General features: G+C 41.7%; 1 protein-coding gene across 1 annotated transcript; it reads right to left on the bottom strand.

Annotated features, from left to right (window-relative positions):
• Nucleotides 1–1,101: 1,101 nt before the first annotated feature.
• pard6a (par-6 family cell polarity regulator alpha) lies at nucleotides 1,102–18,091 on the bottom strand. The gene is made up of 6 exons (XM_063480322.2): nucleotides 17,913–18,091; nucleotides 10,951–11,173; nucleotides 6,183–6,472; nucleotides 5,777–5,902; nucleotides 4,679–4,878; nucleotides 1,102–2,683 (listed from the first exon to the last, which is right to left on the bottom strand). The coding sequence occupies exons 1-6, from the start codon at nucleotides 17,985–17,987 to the stop codon at nucleotides 2,356–2,358; spliced, it is 1,242 nt and encodes a 413-aa protein (XP_063336392.2). The 5' UTR covers nucleotides 17,988–18,091; the 3' UTR covers nucleotides 1,102–2,355.
• Between the last annotated feature and the right edge of the window lie 1,246 nt (nucleotides 18,092–19,337).

The raw sequence follows: 19,337 nt of genomic DNA, 5'->3' as shown, positions 1-19,337 counted from the left end.
CTGTGTGGGATTTTTCCATTCTGTCTAGAGTGTGAACAAAACAAACAATTCTCAGTTTTCTTTCTCATAACTGTCACTGAAATTATTTCAAAGTTTCACAAATGATGTATATTGTGTCCATAGTTGCAGTAGCAGACAAAAGTGCTTGATCTAAAGTCAAACAACATAGTAGGGAAGACTGGCGTTGGTTGTCACACTTTTCAATCTTGCATGAATTGTTGATCATTGAAACATTGTTCAATAATAATCATTCTTTTATTAAATCAAAGCTTAAGATGCTGGTTCAAAATGGGTCTCTAACCCTAGCCAACAAAAAGTAATTAACACTCTGTCACTGTGTAACAACCGACCCCATCGTTGTTACACAGTTCTATTTTGTGTTGGTTGGTTGGTGTTTTGATCTAGCAACTCTGTACCTCACTCAAAGTCACAAGGTATAACAAATCTGTATAATTCAATTCAGTTTGATTTTATTTATATAGCGCCAAATCACAGCAACAGTTACCTCAAAGGGCAGGACCAGTGAGACAACAATCCCCAACTGACCTCTTTATAAACATTTACCTAGCTACCACTAGCTTTAGTTTGCTAGTGAAAAACTGACTCAAATTAGCTTCACCCTTTTAATAAGTGTCCATATTTTTTTAATGGCTAATGTTTTGTGATCTATCATTAATTTCATTTATTTAAGATTTATTTATGTAGGTAGTCCCTTTGGGATTTAATATCTCATGTAATATAATAAGGACAACTATATGAAAAATTACTCTGACCCATGACAATTGCATAAAACTTCTTCCTCTCAAAGTTTTATGCTGGGTCCACAAATTCACCAGTAAAAAAAACAAAAAAGTTTGTCAGGTCAAATGTGTGATATTAACACAACTCTACAGTTCTCACTAATGTGCCAGTAACAAGCAATGTGACAACCAACCAGCCACACATTTTTCAGTAACACATGATTGGGAACAAAAGTTTATCATTCTTTTTGGTTTTAGTTTAAAATAAAAAACAACAACAACAAACAATTAAACGTGAAACTTTAAACCAGCCAGTTGTGCACATGAAGATGTGAATAATTGCAAGAAGTTATTATGACATTCCCCTTGGTGTTCCTTTTTTTAACCAATTGTTCACCAATAAAATTTACATTTGGTAAAATTTGGTGATTTATAGTACAATTGGGTCACTATTTTATAAGTACAACAACAAGTGCTAAATCATTTGTCTTGTGTGCATACTCATGCTAGGTGTCTCCTCCTGCTAGTTTGCTGTGTAGGAATTTGAAGTTCGGAAAGATTGACACAAATGGTAAATGGTGAGGTGATTAATAAATATACTTTTAGCAAATCACATCACAACTCCCATTGTGAGGAAACAGGATTTTATTTGTGTTCTTCAAATGCTGCAGGGGTTTGAAGACTTTCAGCTGTGGACAATGGGTACTGTCAGAACCACTCATAAAACAGACTGACTTACTGATGCTTCTGCTTTAAATCACAGTAAACTTTATTTAAATGTAATCAATGTAAAGTAAGTAGTAATGGGTTAAAATACATGGTAGCTTTGTTCATTTACTGCTGTGCTTTTCCTGAAGTATTAAAAGCTTTTGACAAAGTTCCAGCAGAGAGAGAAGCGGAGACAGAACTACCTGTAATTCTGAGATGTCGGCATTCTAAGACCCCGGTTACCCAAATGCCAAAACAACTTTCTTCACTTTGCCTCATTTCATGAAGCTTTCATGTGTACCCGCCATGTTTGCCACACTAAGCATTAAGATTACTACACAGACACAAAGTTTCACAGTTAGAGATGCCAAAGTGACGTAGTGCTACTTGCACTGGTTGTTGTGGTGCCGCAAAAATAAAACATTAAAGTCAACTATAGGTTTGAAGACATTTTTTTTAAATACATTGACATCAAAGTGACTTATGGCTTTTACAAGAGGATTTATAACTATTTAATTTTTTTAATTAAATGGTCAATATTAATCTGTTAATACATTATGGTATTTAAACATTTCCATAATATAATATTTTTAAAAAATGATATAATTACTGTTGTTTATAGAACCTGACAAAGCTGAAAACTTCAGCCATACGTTGCATCGTATACAGTGTTCCTATGCCTTCATACAGTAAAAGCCAACAATCCACCAAGGCGGGAAAGAGGTAAAGTGTAAACTAGCAGAAGACTGTGAATGGTCCCTCCGAGGTCCTGTCAGTGCTTCATACGTCAGCTCCCTCCTCTTTTAGAAGTCTGTTATCTAACAGGACCACAGCCACCTGTATTTGCCGTGGTTTCAGCACTGTTGCGCTAACATTCATAGTCCTCAATGGAACAGTGCTGTCGTGGTTACAGTGCTGTTACGTTGCTATCTTCTCTCATGCTCTCTTCACTGCTACTAGTTGTGTGGGTGGAGTTTCCGTTGTGGCTGGAGATCATCATGGCGCTGTCTCTCAGGGATGCTCCGACATTACTGGGCAATGAGACACTCTGTGGGAGGGGCCTACCCACGGTGTAGCTATGTGGCCCATTGCTAAGTGAGTCTCTGTCCGGCATAGTGGTGCTGTTAGTGACCCGGTGGGAGTCATAGGGTGTCAGGCAGTCATTCTCCAGAATGAGGTCACCTTCATCATCATCATCACCACCATCATCACTGTCACCCTCAGCTATGCTGTTGCTATGGTAACAAAACACATGCCAAATGATTAATAAAAAAGTGAATGCAATATGAACTGCACGTGTCCGTTCCTATTGGCAACTTATGAATAAAGTTGAGAATTCAGCTAGCTTTGATTGCATTTTTCTAAAATTCATGATTCTCATTATTATTTCAAAACAACAGTTTCAATGAAGTTTCATTTCATAAAAACGTTTAAGCACAAACTTCTTTTTCTTTTTCTCTTTTAACAGATATGATGACGGCGTCCAGTGAATGGTCTGAGTATTCAACCCTACCTCTGGCGCCGGTGCCCACCTCTCAATTTTAAATCCATGTAGACATTGAGGGTTCTCGGGAGGGGCCGTGCTAACACCTGCTGCTCTCCGGCAGCAGCACCATGCCCTCCCCTGTTTTAAATGCACTTTAGAACAACACGCAGCAACACTACACATGAGCGGGAGGAGGGAGGTATGGGGTCTTCACACACCCCCGTTCTCTGCCAGCCATCGGGGCGGGGGGCTGGGAGGAGGTGTTGGCTGACAGATTGGCCTCCCTGCTTCTGCGAGGCCTGGGGCGGTCTGCTTGCCTCCACCCCAGGGGGAAAGGGTCACATCTCTTGGGTCTGGGTGCCGTTTCCCCCTCTGGGGGCGAGGGTACCTGAACCCGGGGTATAGAGTATGTTTGGGGAGTGCGATTGTGTGTACATGTGCATATATGTCTATTCCTACGTTGGATGAGTGTTGAGTGTTTGTATATGTGTGCATGAGGGTGGGAATGCATGTTTGTGTCTGTGTGTGCCTGTTTGTCTGTGTTTATATGTCAGGTCAGGTCTTAGACTCCACCTCCCTGGGAACACCCAGGCCCTCCAAAGTGTGGAGGCCTATCTCCCCTCACCACACTCCCTGCCGGTAACTGATGCACTCAGGGGTCGGTGCATTGGTGGTTCTTGGTGTCCGGGGCTGGGCGCTCAGGTATACACCAGCTTACTCCCGGTGGCTACTTGGCGGGGCCTGGTGCCTGTCGCTCGGTCAGGCCTCTTCCGGGGCAAAGGGGGCCCTCGAACCTCCGGCCTCGGGGTCTGCAGCTCGGTCCACTCTGGCACAGCTGGCTGCTGGCAGAGCCGGCGGGCGCGCCAGTGCAGCCCCCTCTGGCTTCTGCTCCATGGCTACTGGGTGACCCCTCGTCTGGGGATCTCCTCAGCCCTTCCCAGGAGGGTGGCACGGATGCCCCTCCGGCGGTACTCCTTGGGCTCTCGCACTCTGGGGTCCCTGGATGTCTGGAGCCTGGATCTCCTCCATGCCTGCTTCATGCCCTGGGGGACGGGGCTATGGCCCTCCACACCCTCTAGCAGACCGTTACATGGAGAAACTTTTTGTATACAAGCGCGCTGATCCACACAGGTGTGCACACGGGTGTTCACTGTTCGTAGACATAAACTACACCTTTCTTAGCTGCTACTTCAAAGCACATTGTGCGCTGTCTGTGCTGCACAACAACATTCAATATTTAGTATTTATTGCTGTTTACACTTAGCTAGACTAACATGATGGTGTTGTGTTTAGTATGTTGCTTTGTTTTGTTTGTTTTTTGCCTGTTTTCTCTTCTTTTTCTCTCAACAGGTGATCCAGGAGATTTTTTTTTCTCTTTGTCTTTGTAAGTGCCCTTTCTCACTGTCCCTTTTCCCTTCTGTTTTTCTTTTCCTTCCTCTCTTTCTTTCTCCCTTTCCTATCCCCCAGTCATGTCTGTCCCATCTGTAACAACTGAAAATAAAATAAATAATAACAACAAAGTTTGATCAAATGGACCAATACGGCAATGCCATGATGATCCATTTGGCAAAATAAATCCATTTGGTATCCTTGTTTGTCTTCAGACAACAATTCTGACGGCTAAAGAACCAAATGGGACAGACAAAAAAAAACAAAAAACAGATATGATATATGCCAGTGCTGCCACAGTCCCCATTCTTTCTGTTCATAAGCAGGCCAAAAAAAGATAATATGCATGACAAACCTTGCAGTGATGGGATTGCTCAGAGAGGCGGGGCTTTGTGAGTCATGTGACACGGCAGAGCCTGTAGATCCAACTGAGCCCAGAGAACCCGAGTTACCTACGGAGGTTTTACTCCTACGATGCGTAACATTGTTCCTCTGGTTAGCTGGCTTTACGGTCACAATAAGGTTGTGACTATTTGCCACCATCATGTCTGTGACCTAAAATGACAGATGAGATAGTCAAATAGGGCTTAAATGATGCGATGAAAAATGCAGCTGTTTTTCTTAGATTTACAGTGTACATATTATTATTTATTATATTATATAACATATAATATTATATTTTTTTATGAATATAATATTGCAAATATAATATTGTGCAATATGCACTCCACTCTTACACAATGCCAGTCTTACTTTGTTAGTTTATTTGTTATTTATTGTAGACTTTACTATTTTTACTCTTTATCATGTTGCTGTAACACAAAAGTTTCTTTTTTGCACTCCACTGAAACATGTGACAGTTAAAAGCTAAACTTTAGCCATTAGGAGTGGCCCATGGTGAAATTAGCCATTCGTTCTACCAAACTGTATTCTACAAGGTGCGTGAGCGTAAGTATGGGAGGGCCCGGTAGCTTTTAGAGACTTGATTGGGCAATACATTGTCAGTAATTAAAATGAACGAATGGGCTGCTGTCAGTGCTTGTAAAGCCAGTGCGCAGCAGCGCTTCAATTGACCCATTGGCCCAAAAGTGTGTTGGCCTACCAGTATGCCAGATTACCAGTCCAGCCCTGATTGATTATCACTAAAATGCTCTAATGAGTGCATATAGAGTGACTTAACACTCCATTACTTTGATACATACAAACACTGGTCTAATCATTACTACTACTTTTGCTTCCTAAGCTGTTTTTGAACTGTTACTTTGTAAGCTTGTATCCACTATGGATAAAGAAAAAAAAATGACACACACAATCAAGTGCGACTGTGTTGTAATTTATGGGCAAAGTACATTTACTGTTCATGAAAAAGAAGCACACTTGAATCTTGATCAAGTTAATTCTGAATCTTCTTCTGTATATATTGAATTTTCTTTGAGCCTGGAAGGACATTTACCTGATCCAAAGATTTTCCTGCTACATCGATGCCATTGACCTCGAGGATCTCGTCGTTAACACCCAACAGCCCGGTGCTTTCTGCTAACCCACCACGCACAAGACGAGATATGAACACCCCTGGAACCTTCAGGAGCAAGAAGAAAGATACAAATATGAGACAACAGCTTTTAGCTATTATAGCTGATATTAATATATTCATAACTTTTATCTTTATGTCTGCATGAAGGTGCTACTTGTTGATATTTTCAGAGAAATTTTGAGGTGGGGTATCTTACCGGTCCAATCATAACTGCACAATTGGTACATCATTGGTGAATTACAGGGAAATAATTCATCAATTTTGTCAGCATTAAAGGCAGAATACTGTCTTGTAAGCAGGGTAAAAGCAAAGTAACAAACCTTACCTTCTCTACGCCCTGCGGTGTCACCCGCACGCTCACGCCATCACGTATGTAGAACCCAAGTGGTTTTTGAGTGCCATGCTTGTGAAGTCGTACCCGTCGATGTGTCTCAGGCAAAATGTCCACATCGATGATTGAAGAAATCTGTCTGAAGTTCTTTGGCGGTCCAATCATGAGGCCAGATCTGCCCTTTGAGTGGGTGGAGCCTGAGCCAGTGGTGCGCAGGCTCGTTAAGCCCAGCCCCTTTCTACGCCTCTGAAGGGAGTTGGTGCCAAAAATGATAGGTTCATCCTCTTTAAGAAGACACAAAAGAATGGAGACTGTTAATGGCTACTTGCTGATTTGTGATTCTTTTAAAGTGTTAAACTTTACAGTTATGGTGTATTATTTACACCATAATTGGAAAAAATAAAGTCCATCCATCTTCTTCCACTTATTCGGGCTGGGTCGCTGGGGCAGCAGCCTAAACAGAGAAGCCCAGACCTCCCTCTTCCCGGCCACCTCCTCCAGCTTGTCCAGGGGAACACCAGGGTGCTCTGAGGCCAGCCAAGAGATATAACCTCTTCAGCATGTCCTGGGTCTGCCCCGCGGCCTCTTCCCGGTAGGACATGCCCAGAACACCTTACCCAGGAGGCATCTTTGTTAGATGCCCGAACCACCTCAACTACCTCCTTTCAATGTGGAGGAGCAGCTGCTCTACTCTGAGTCCCTCCCAGATGGCCGAACTCTTACCCGATCTCTAAGGGAGGCCAGCCACCCTTCGGAAGAAGCTCATTTCCACAAGTCTTTGATATTGGATAGTTGAACTTTTATTCCAAAATTTCTTCATTCAAAAGATCAGAGCTTTCTTGTGTGTACTGTCAGTCTCAGATATGAACACAATATTACTACTACTATTACTACAGTTCCATTCTGTCTGTATCCATATTTTGTCAGGAATAAAACCAGCCATTTTAGCTAACTGAACTACAGATACAGATAGCAGTTGTAACACGCAGAATAACTATTAAAATGTCAAAAAATGTAAACTTTCACAATTTTCACATTTTTCAAAACTTCTACCCAGTTCTATAAAATCTTTAAACTTATACCAGAATGATGGAAAGAGAAAAGCATGGAGAAGAGGGAGAAACAACTCATCATCTGATGCACATTAGCTGTCAAACAGGGTTAATGGGAATGTATGACTGCCAGTGTGTGTGTGTGTATGTGTGTGTGTACACGTGCATGCACACATTAGGTCATTAGGAAGCAGCATTAAGCAGCATTAATGGTTAATGCACAAAAATGATGTTTCCTATCAAGGCATACAGAGCCAGACTAAAGCATGAAGACACAAACATGGTTAAGCCTTCTCTAAATGCACAAATAATGCAATCAGATCCCTCTAATTTTGCAAAAGTTATTTTTGGACCACTATAGATCAACCTGTATTGATCATTATTTTGTGTTCTCGTATGTTATATACAAGGACACAAATCTGTGACATGCTAGCTTTACTTTGCACATTTTTTACTGAATCTCATCTTTGTTGATTTTTTGACCCGCCTCATACAGTAGAAACCAAAAATTTCAAATTTGGATTCATCCCTCCATCTGACCTGTTGGTACTGATACTGATTTTCAGTCCAGTTCTAGCGTGACTGCTAATGATGGTAACAGCAGGCATAAACGACCTGTGTGACTATTTTCTGCCAAGATTTTAGCCCAGCCAAGTTTACTTATTAATCAGTAGTCTGGCTGCAGGGCCTTCGCTCATCTCCACAACTTTTTACATTTCTGGAACACTATATGACCTCATAATGAAATCACCAAAATACACACTATAGCCAAAATTACAGTGAACCCACGATCTCTAACATGTATGTGGAGTGACATTGACAGACAACATCAAAGTTATAAGATCAGACATGAACCTCCCCCTCTCTGCTGGCTAAAGCTTTAAATATTTGCTGCTTACTACTATCATAAGCTTTGGAGCTCATAAATGGTATTCAGGACAGCCGTAAAGAGTACGCCTACCATAAATCTGTGTCTTAGTGCCCCATATATCTGTCCCTAATGTACCATGTTTCTGTTATCTGCAGCTGTCATGAGCATTTGTATGTTTCTTTCTAGTGTGACCTCACTCTGTAGTGCCCCACCATCTGGAGCCCAAGGGGGTGCCATATGGCCATATGCAGTGCAGGACAACAACAGGCCTGTGCACAGTGCAGACAAAGAGGGATCTTCATTCTGTAAGGGCTTTGTTACTTCACCTCCTATTTAAAAGCAGACTATTAGGTCTGAAACTGTATAATTTTTGTTCAATTGTGATAAAAGCTCCTGTAATCAATGTGATGCTGTTTTACATTTAAAACAATGCATTAGACAACTGGTGCATCTATTGTGTTAATGTCAGTGTTATTTTGTTTAAATTGTATTTGTTAAAACACACTTTTTTCAAAGCTGTTGTGTTTTGAACCCATCAACCATGATTACTTAGTCTATTTACCTCCGCTCCATTTCTTAGTGTTTCTCTCAGTGCAACATGACATTTCTGTGCCACGTGTTACAGACAACATATCCTCATGCCACAAGTTGTATTGTATCAGTAGTTTCCAGTTTGACTCATTTTAGTTTATCAGATGCAAAATTGTGATGGCAGACGTTCAAGAAAAAAGGTATTTTGTCTCTTAGTTATCATAAATCACCTCAGCAACATACTCAGGGTGGATCAGTACAAATGTACACATTGCTCTTCTGTCAGTATTACTAAGCCCATAGTCACTTTGATTCTTCACATGGAACTTATATGGAAAATATATAACTGCTTTGTTGTGTCAAAGTCTACTGGATGTAGACTTTGTTGCAGTATTAATGTGTTAAGGTAATCAACAAGTGCAAGTCAACAATTCTCTCTCTCTCTCTCTCTCTCACACACACACACACACACACACACACACACACACACACACACACACACACACACACACACACACACACACACACACACACACACAGTGGCATTGCATGGAACTGATATGACTGATGAAGTCTCAAAAGACATCGGTCATAAAAACTGAGTGAGATTATCTTGCTCCAAAAAGTAAAATAAACTCACTCATGGCTAATGGCTTAAAACAGCAGATGGGTTTCTATCCTGTGGTATCCCCCTGTCTATCCCTCACTCACAAACACATACTCACAAATGCACACATGTGCTAACACACAAAGACAAGCTGTAGTAAAGGTCAAAATGAATGTAGCCAAGTAAGAGGAACTGAAGTGGAGAGAGAACGGTGTAGGAAAGGAAACACATATCTGCTGTTTTCAGTGTAAAATGAACTCTTTGTTGCCTTTATAAAGGGTTTGATGATGTCTTCAGTCATTTAGAAGTCTTTTACATTTCACTGAATACTTACAAGTGACACTAGTGAGCAACAGAGCTGCTACAAAGACTACTAATAAAAATGTGAGATCCTTACTGAACTTATTTGAGAAAGACCTGGTTAGTTAAAAACAAACTATCGTCACCACTTAATCTTCCTGTTGCTCTATCCTTCAGCTGTGCAAATTTTGCCAATCATGTGGATGCAGTGAAAAAATGGGATTACACTTCAGGAATGAAAGATAAGTGATTGTGGGAATAGATTTTTAGCTGCCTTACTCAAGTCCTAATCCTTACTAATGACGCCACTACTCCTAACGCAATGCATGGGTTTAAGATTTTTCAGTAGGATTTACAGGATTTTATCATTTCTGGACTGCAGAGTTTAAAAGAGTAAACAAAGTGAATACAAGCCTCCTCAATAAGATTTCAACAAACGTATTGCACATGCACATGTTTGCTCTCTCTGTGTTTCCAGGGTCTTATTTTCCTGAGCTCCCTTCCTTTTTAGTTCCCCAGACCATAGAGCTGATCTGATTTGCTGGCAGCTGTCTGTGACTCTGATCTCTAGCAGCCTGCTAAGCAGCACATTAATGTCATCACATCCTGAGTTATGACATAGCATGAAAAGGTGTACTGGGAGACAACAATGGTACAGTGTATTAGAAAACACTCACATAATCCATAATGATGGATGGATAAACATCACCAGTGTCCGCAGGTGTAATAAGTGTTTCTGCTTCATATGTAGTGTCTCAGGGGTAAACAATAAAGCTCACTAACATTACAGTCTACCTGTAAAATTACAGGATACATTTTTGTCTTTCTTGAATTATTCACTCTTGGTCACCTCAGGTATGTCTTGGGCACGAAGTATGTGCTACCAGAGGTGTGTGCTACGAAGCCAGTTTAACTGGTTAGTGACGTCATAGTTGTCAGCATCACAAGGGTGGTTCTCTTTTTTAACTTGGATACATTACTGTGGGTTATGTTCAGAGCTTTGGTTTAACAGTGGATGGAAGTGCCAATTTTTCACTAATTCTTGATTTCTATGCTTAAAAAAGAGTGAGGCACGGAAGTGGCTACGGAGAGGGAGGTCTGGGCTTCTCTGCTTAGGCTGCTGACCCGACAACGTGGCCCCAGATAAGCGGAAGAAAATGGATAGACAGATAGATGTGATCGTCCACTAGTAAATTAATCATTGATGTTATTCTCTTGGAGGGACGAAAACATTTTAGAAAGACATGAAATATACTTTGGAAGCCATTAAAATAACTGTAGGATCAATGTGTAGAAAGACATATAACATGTTTAAGAGATCTGTCATTTAGATTGCTTTGCAAAGTAATTTTTCAAGCCTAATTAACTAAAAATGTATTTTTACCTCATTTTTTCTCTTACCTCTCTTGGTTATAATAATGCGGAGCAGCGGATTGGCTGATGCAATGGCTTTGTAGTAATTTTCATCATTGTTGATTGGAAGGAGGTCCCCGTGGACATCTGCATATCCTAGTAGCACATCAACACCAGGGATGTGATGAATTGTTTGGAGGAGGCGGTAGAACTCCTTGAAGCCCCCTGGACCATTTCTCTTCAGAGCAAAACGACGATATTCTGCATCAAACTGTAGAAGACAACAAACACACATCAAATGATGTTTAATAGTGAGGCTCAATCTGTGTTTACAATTTTAGCTAAATGTAATACTAAGCATTTTAAGTGTGGCTAATTGCTACAGCCACTAACTAGGAATGGATAACAAAACCTGTTGACCCTATTTAACATACTTTGGGAGTTCATTCTTGAAGACCGTAGTCCTAAGAATTTGATACGATGTGTCAGTGTGATGTCACTAAAACTTATCTAGAAAGGTTTTAGACCCTTCCCTCACATCCAACCTGTGGGGCATACACACTGGCAACATTCAACATCGGCTGTTTCATTTCCAGCTTCAGATTCATGATTCTGTCTGACACTCTTCAGCTTCAGATCACTGTTCACAAACTCTTCCTTCAACATGACCCCCACTCTATTCTCTTCCTATCTGTACTATGAGAGAACAGCTTGCATCCACCTCCAATGCCCCTGGCCTGGGTTCCTTTCACCTGGTCTCTTGCATGCACACTATATCTAACTTCCTTCTCACCATCATATCAGCATCTCTCTCACTTTAGCAGTCATAGTCCCTACATTTAGAGTCCCTGCGTTCACCTCCACAACCCTGCCTTTGTTTCTCCTTGTTTTCAGCCAGCAGAAGCAGTTTCCACCAGCACCCTCATGGCCAACAGCACTGGAAGCTGTGGGTTCGACTGATCTGATATGGAAATCTCATTCTTGATCATCTGCATGTTTTATTTACCAAAGATCTTATGCCGGATGCCCTTCCTGACACAACCCTCTCTATTTATCTGGACCTGTTTACCGCTATTTCCTGTAGCTTCTCTCTCAGTAGCAGTGACTGCATTGCGTTAACTGTGAAATCAAAAAAGGGGATCCTCTTAATGCATTCCTAATTATCGATTCAATTCAATTCCATTTTATTTATATAGCACCAAACCACACAGCAATCACCTCAAAGTGCTTTATATTAGTATAGTATAGTATAGAAGTAAATTAATCTACATAGATAAGGCTAATGTGAACACTGATAGTAAAATTTGAGATTTTGTTTCATTTCAGTGCTAAAATCCAAGCCCCTCATAAAGGCCATCCTCAGTAACCACCTTTGATATGGATGTAAAGGTACAGTGCCCATTTCATGAATGGAAACACAAACAAGGAAAAATCACAGGGAACTGTAGGGACAGTACTGGTACAGGAGTTTAAACATTTTTCAAATATTATGGAATATTTGTTATTTTTATGTACTGTAGTAACAAATCTGAAAAATTATGTCACTCTATCGGTCTTCTTGTATCGTGACATCTCCAACTTGCATGATGTACTGACAAGGCACGTACTGTTTGTGTGCTGTTTGGGGCTAGTGATGCCTGGCGAAAGCAGAAATGTTTAAAAACTGTTTCACATTAAAACTGAGGTATGACCTAAAACTCAAACTGTGGAGTTTAACTTTTGTCCCAACTGTATATTATAACAGAAACTTTCAAACAGTAATTACACAATGAGATCCACGCTGACTGTGTTTTGTCTCCCAACATTATGCTTCTTCCGGTGGTTATTAACACAAATACTGTGTCTCCCTTTAGCTCTCTAATTAACAGCAGAGAGTATTAGACCTCTCACTGGCATGTTTGCCTTGAAAGTTATACTGGGCGTACTCAGTGTGAAGAATGTGTGCTTTATCAGAGCATTCATCTGTATCTTGGACTCTAGGGTGGCATGCTACTTTACCAGTACTGTCATATGATATATGGACATGTTGACGTTGCTGCATTCAGGGCCATAACCAGGTTTTAGGGATTAGTGGGGTACAGAAGAGTCATACTGGTGCTCTTTGTTTAAGTAAACAATAAGGTTATTTTTAAAGTGCTTTTCACATATGTGTTGGCATAAAGTGCTCACATTTCTTATGAATAATAACAATACGATTGAATGGAAAATGGAAGCACAGTTAACAGGAATACAAAGCCAAGTTCAAACACAGAATGAAAGAAAACATTATAAAGAAAGTTATTAAATAATAAGAATGAGTCCACAGAGTTGGATAAATGAAGTGAAAGTGGGACTTTTCCAAAATTTCTTTTGCTACCGGCCGAAAGGCTCCATCCCCACCCCAATCTCACACGAGTAACACATTCTGAGATAAAAGATTGCCGCATTTCCATTTAGTGCTCTGTACATAAGTAGCCGGTGTTGAGTATAAAGCAGGAGTAATATGAGCTCACTTAGGAAAAAACATTGGTATTCTGGTGGCAGCATTTTGTATTGCTTGGAAATGAGAAGGAGATGATTTCCTGGATGGGAGTGAGCAGAAAAAAAAGAAAAAAAAAACTGAGGCTGTGCTCAGTGACAATGCCATCTGACCACTTGTTCCCTTGCGTGCCCCACTGACTGGAACTTCTCATCTATAGACTGATTCTCCGGGTCGTACTACCTCAGGCTGGTTCACCCTGTCTCTCCTTGTCAGTTGGTCTCTGATCCTGCAGTCCTCAGCATTCACTGACGACTTAGAGTCAACCTGCGGTTTCTGCGCTGGCTGCTGCTGTTGATAATTGTGCAACTTTACAGATGGCACTCTGTCATTCTGGAGCCAATAAATCATTTGCATTGAATTATTTTGTTGGTTTCATAAAGTTTGACTTTTTATTTTGAACTGGATCCTGGTAGTGCAGGACAGACTACAGAGGCCTCACTGGGGTCTGTTCAGATGGGTACTGGGACCCTGGCAGAGGAGGAGGAGAACTAATATTAGTGTTTGGAGTGTTTCACCAGTTAGCATCGCAGTGGATGCAGGACAGTTTTATATCTTTGAACTTCAGCTTGTTAGGGCTGGAGGTAAAAACTAATCTACCAACCACCTTGTTCTATCAGCCCTGGTCAAAGAAAGCAGAGCTGTCTGTTTTACAAAGCTGGCTTTTAACAGTCAGCACAATCCCACATTATTATTTGATACCATTACCATGATCATATCACCAGCTTAACCTGCTCTTTCTGTTTTTTCTGATGACAATAGCAAAAATTTTCTTCATTTTTTTTCTTACAGAGGTGCAAATGAACAATACAATATGTTATGCACTGGCTCTCCATCCATTCTGTCCCAGGCTCAGCATACAAATCTCTGTAGTTTATACACCTGTGGCCATGAAAGTGATTGGAACACCTGAATTCACTGATTTGGATGGGCTTTTGGCAATATAATGTATTTATATCTGTTCCTTTTTATTGGCAACTTTGTACAAAAGAGGAATTTGTTGCGGTGTCATTGTTCTTATGCCATGACATGTTGTTTCTAAAGGACCACAGCCTCCTGCCAAAGGGCAGTGTCACAAACAGTTTGAGACAGGTAAGCAAGATCGTTGCCGACCTCCCACTTCATAGAGTCCTGGAGGTGTCCTAGAGGTCCTGGAGGTCTACAAGTCTTGTAGGAAGGCGGATTGCTGCAAATCACCTTCTCAGTGGAGGGAATGACATGCTGCAGTCTGCATTTGTCCTTGGCAGGAGCATGGTGATGGAGCAGGTGAGAATAGATTCAATGATGGAGAAAAACTGCACCATCATTGACGTTGGCAGGTTGTATGTTTTTTTAAGCTGATGCAAGAAGTATATTCTCTGTTGTGTCTTCTTGATGAGGAGGCTGATGTTTGGGAGGGGTGTCTGGTTTCCACTGTCATCTCCACTGTTTTCACAACATTTAAGCTCCAGGTTGTTGTCACTGCACAAAGTCACCAGTCAATCCCGCTCATATAGACGGACTCATCTCCACATGAGATGAGCCCAACAGGGTGGTGTCATCTTCAAACTTCGGGAGTTTACAGACTGGTGTCTGGAGGTGCAGCTGTTGGTATACAAGAAGAAGATTAGAGAAGAAAAAACAGAGCCCTGAGGGGAACCAGTGCTGATGCAATGAAAGACAGGAAGTCAATGATCCACCTGCAGGTGGGAGCAGATTCAGCTGGGAGAGCTTTTCCTGCAGCAGAGTAGGGATAAATATATTAAACGCACAACCAAAGTCCACAAAAAGTAGCCTAGCATAAATTCCTGCAGAGTCCAGATGCAGTGCCATGTTAACAGCATCACCTACTGACCTGTTGGCTCTGTAGGCGAACTGCAGGGGGTCCAGGAGGGGGACAGTGATAGATTTTAGATGTGATAGTAGCCAGACGGTCAAACTCTTCATGACTACAGAGGTCAGAGCAACAGCTCGGCTTGTGATCCCTTTTTTAAAAAAATGGAACAGGAATGATAAGTCCTGTGGAAGCAGGCTGGCACATGACATGTCTCTGATCAGCACAGGGCTTCAGGGTGGATGGAGACACTGAGCCTGGTCCTGCTGCTTTCTGGATGTTCTGTTTCGATTTTGTTTACATCTCTTTCAAGTAGGGAGAGAGGTTTCTAGGGAGATGGAGAAATTACTGAAGGGATGAGCAGCTGAGTCCAGATGAGGGGAGCAGTATTGCTGAATAACAGTCACATCATTACACCAGCCACTGTAAGTACAAAAACAGATGCCTCCACCTTTTGTCTTGCCGAAGACCTCCATGTGGCAATGCGCTCTGAAGAGTTGGAGTTCTACCAACTGCACCACAGAGTCCAGTATAGATCCACTCAGTCAAGTTTCCATAAAACACAACACAGCCAATTTAGTTTTTTACTGCCCAATGAGCTTATGTTCCCTGTAGTGGAGTGTGGAGGCGGTGGAGATGCAGGAGCGTACCGGCTTGCTTTCCTCTCCTACAGCGTCTCACTTTATGAACCTGAATGGCCAGATCAGGCAATGAATGATGGAAATAAGTCCTCAGGAGTTGTAGCCCTGATGTTCATTAGCTCATCTCTGGTGTAAAAAGTTCTGGTTGTATGGCAAAGCACAGAGTAAAGCTGAAAGACTGCGCAAAATATTCACGAAACTGTTCCCGCTAAAAATGTAAACAACAAACCGGTTGAGTTAAAAACACAGCAGCCAGTACAGCAAGGCTATGAAGGCATCTGAGCAGGAAATATGATCAGCTGGTGACGTGTAACCCAAAAGTAAACAAATGACTCAGCCATCATCACTGGACCACCAGCTAGTTATACTCCATACAACCAAATGACAAATCACAACTGTCATCTTGAGACGACAGTTGTTGTGAGTTGGTGCTATATAAATACAACTGAACTGAATTGAATGACAGGAAGAGCAGAGATTGGACAGTGGGTAAGATACTGATCCAAGTGTGTGACTGATAGATAAAAGCACTACGTGAATGTGTGTGTGTGTGACTGCGTGAATGAGACAAGTAGTAGAAACTGTTGTAAATGATGAAACTGAGTAGAAAGATGTTGTATAAGAACCAAACCATGTACTGATTCTAATAGGTGATAACACTGTTCCATGTTACTGAACTGTTAAGTTACTTCAGTTACTGCTAAAGCATTAAGCAGTGTGCTTACATTCGACTTACTCTCTGTCACTGTATATAATGCTGTGTCACTCTTACTGTACTATAATGCTGCTGCTGTCACATTGTTTCAGTAGATTCATACTTTGAATCAAGTTGTGTGTCATCACTGACAGTAGCACACTGGAATAAAAGGAAAATGTCCCTCTTTTTTTTTTTTTTTTTGCACTAATCAGTGCTGCTGTCTGCAAGCTCCACTCTCTGATACAATGTTCACTTAGAAAATCATCAGAAATAGCATTATTGGATTTCCTTTAAAAAATTGATATAATTTTGAGGCTATGTTGCCCATCCCTAGTGTCAATTTCTTTGGATAATCATGGGAAACATAACATTGCTTAAAAGATGAACGTTGCCACTGTGACATGACCCACTGGTTAGTAAATCCCATTGTAAAGCTAAACATATCAGTTTGCAGGCGGCTGTCATGAGCACGGCACAAACCTGACTGTGAAGCAGAGGAAATCACAGAATTCTCTAACAGGAGCTTCATTCACTAAACTGCCCTTCATGTTGTTTGACTTTAAGCACATATGCATCTATCACGTGTTTTTGGAGGTCACAGGACACAGACTTCTACAGGACCACAGGTGTTTCTGACACACCCCCTCCTACCTACTAAAAACTGCGTGGGTTTGAGCACTGACTCAGTCTACATATTTCTATTCGTAGACTGGTCCACATTCTTCATGTGAAACCAGTCTACAGTCTGTGCGAGGCAGCTGAAGGGCCTGTGGAAGGTTTTATCTTTAAACTATTTTTCAGGCTCTTCAAACATTAGCAATAAAAAGCACATTGAAAATGCTGCCAATATTTGAGTTTAGGGACACAGCTTCACCTAAAAAATATTTTGGTTTTCATCTTCATGAAAGCACTTACTATTACAGAATAATCACACTAATGTTATGTGTTCGGTATGCTTATTTCTCAGCTATTACAAAAGCTAAAGCTCACAAACAACTAAAATGTAAACACCAAAGAATAAGCCAACAACAGCTTGGCACCACACACACACACACACACACACACACAGATCGAGTTAAACACAGGACTGGGATTATCGAGGCTGAGCAGGCTGACATGATGTTGGTGGTGTTGGTGGGGGGGGGCTGCGGGCGGCAGCAGCCAGGCCGCTGTCAGCTGAACCCGGTCGGATTTCGTTTCTTCTAAATATCGCGTGAATTTGCAGCGGCCAGATATTTGTGTTTCTTACATCACGATCTGGATGAGAAGAGCGGAGGGCTGGGGTCCTGATAACGCACACCCTGCGTCGCTAACAGCATCAGTCAGCAGCCCATCACTTACTTTGCTCTTGACCTCCACCAGGTTGTCCGACAGTCTGAACGAAGTCCGCTGTTGCTGCTGCTGTTGCCTGGACATTGTGCTCCTCGGTCGGCTGCTTGTCTGAGGCACTGCGGGTAAAAATATCCGCTGGAGGTCTGACAGCCTGGCAGCTCCCTCCTCTACTCTCGAGCGTAAAGCTGCTGAGGGGCTGCAGCAGTAATGGGGTTGTCCTCGGACAGGCTCCTGGCTGCCGTGCTGCTGCGGGCCCTCCTTTCGTTCCTCCAGACGCACAGAAACAAACCCGGCTCCTCACAGGTGCAGTCCGGTAAATCCAGTATGAGATCTGAGGTACCAGCGAAACCCGCCCTTCTGCTCCCCACCCCTCCTCCTGATGAACACAGGGGGCGGGACGTGATACTGGAAGAAGAAAACACAACATGACCTGTCTATTACTCTCTCTCTCTCTCTCTCTCTCTGTGTGTGTGTGTGTGTGTGCCGCTCCATACTCCAGTGGACAGATTCATATTACTCCTTTGCTTTTGCTGGCACAAGGACAGAAAGGATAATACTCTGTTCTAATGTCAAATCACTTTTACTTATATCATACCGATAGCCTGGCGAATATAAAATGTTATATTTCAGAGAAAAACTCAACTAGTGCAAACAACTCACTTTTAACCAGTGTGGAAACACCAAGACAGAAATAAAGAGGGTATTAGACAACCGGCTGTAACACAGTTATGTTGCAATCATATGATGTTAGAGCACAATAGTACAGTGCTGTGACAAAGTATTTGCACCCTTTATAAATATGCATAGTTTTATGCATATTGGGTACATGTTGCAGATCACCAAACACATTTTAGTATCAGACAAAGATGAGAACATTCAAAATGCAATGTTTAAATTATGATTTCATGATTTTCAATCAAAGAAGGCTATCCAGACCTACCTGACCCTATGCAAAACAGTAATTCCCCTATAAACCTGAGTGTGCTGTACTTGGCAGCTGAACTGCAATCAAGCGTTTGTGGTAACTGGCAGTGAGTCTTTCACATAGCTGTGGAGGAATTTTGGCCTCTTTTTTGTTGAATTGTTTTAATTCAACCACGTTGGATGGTTTTCTAACATGAGGTCATGTCAAAAGCATCTCAGTCTGATTTAATTCATTTGATCATTGGTTTTTTGAGCCATTCAGAGGTGGACCTACTGTATGTATGTGGATCATTGTCCTGCTGCATAACCCAAATGTGCTTGTGGTTCAGTTCATGAACTGGTGGATGAACATTCTCCTTCAGGATTTGCTGGTAGAGAGCAGAATTCATGCTTCATCAATTACATCAAGTCATCCAGGCCCTGAAGCAGCAGAGCAGCCCCAGACCATCCCACTACCACACCACCATGTTTATCTGTTAGTATGATGTTCTTTTCATGAAAAGCTATGTT

The sequence above is a fragment of the Pelmatolapia mariae genome, linkage group LG7, assembly GCF_036321145.2.
Source record: "Pelmatolapia mariae isolate MD_Pm_ZW linkage group LG7, Pm_UMD_F_2, whole genome shotgun sequence".
Classification (NCBI taxonomy): Eukaryota; Metazoa; Chordata; class Actinopteri; order Cichliformes; family Cichlidae; genus Pelmatolapia; species Pelmatolapia mariae.
The sequence above is the reverse complement of the archived record's forward strand: the minus strand, read 5'-3'. Positions and strand labels throughout refer to the sequence as shown.

Coding starts and splice junctions, on each gene's coding strand:
- pard6a (XM_063480322.2), bottom strand. CDS start 17,987: ATGTCCAGGCAACAGCAGCAGCAACAGCGGACTTCGTTCAGACTGTCG. Junction 5,903..6,182: donor CACCGCAGGGCGTAGAGAAG/GTAAGGTTTGTT, acceptor TTGCTCCTGAAG/GTTCCAGGGGTGTTCATATC. Junction 4,879..5,776: donor CAGGAAAATCTTTGGATCAG/GTAAATGTCCTT, acceptor CTGTCATTTTAG/GTCACAGACATGATGGTGGC.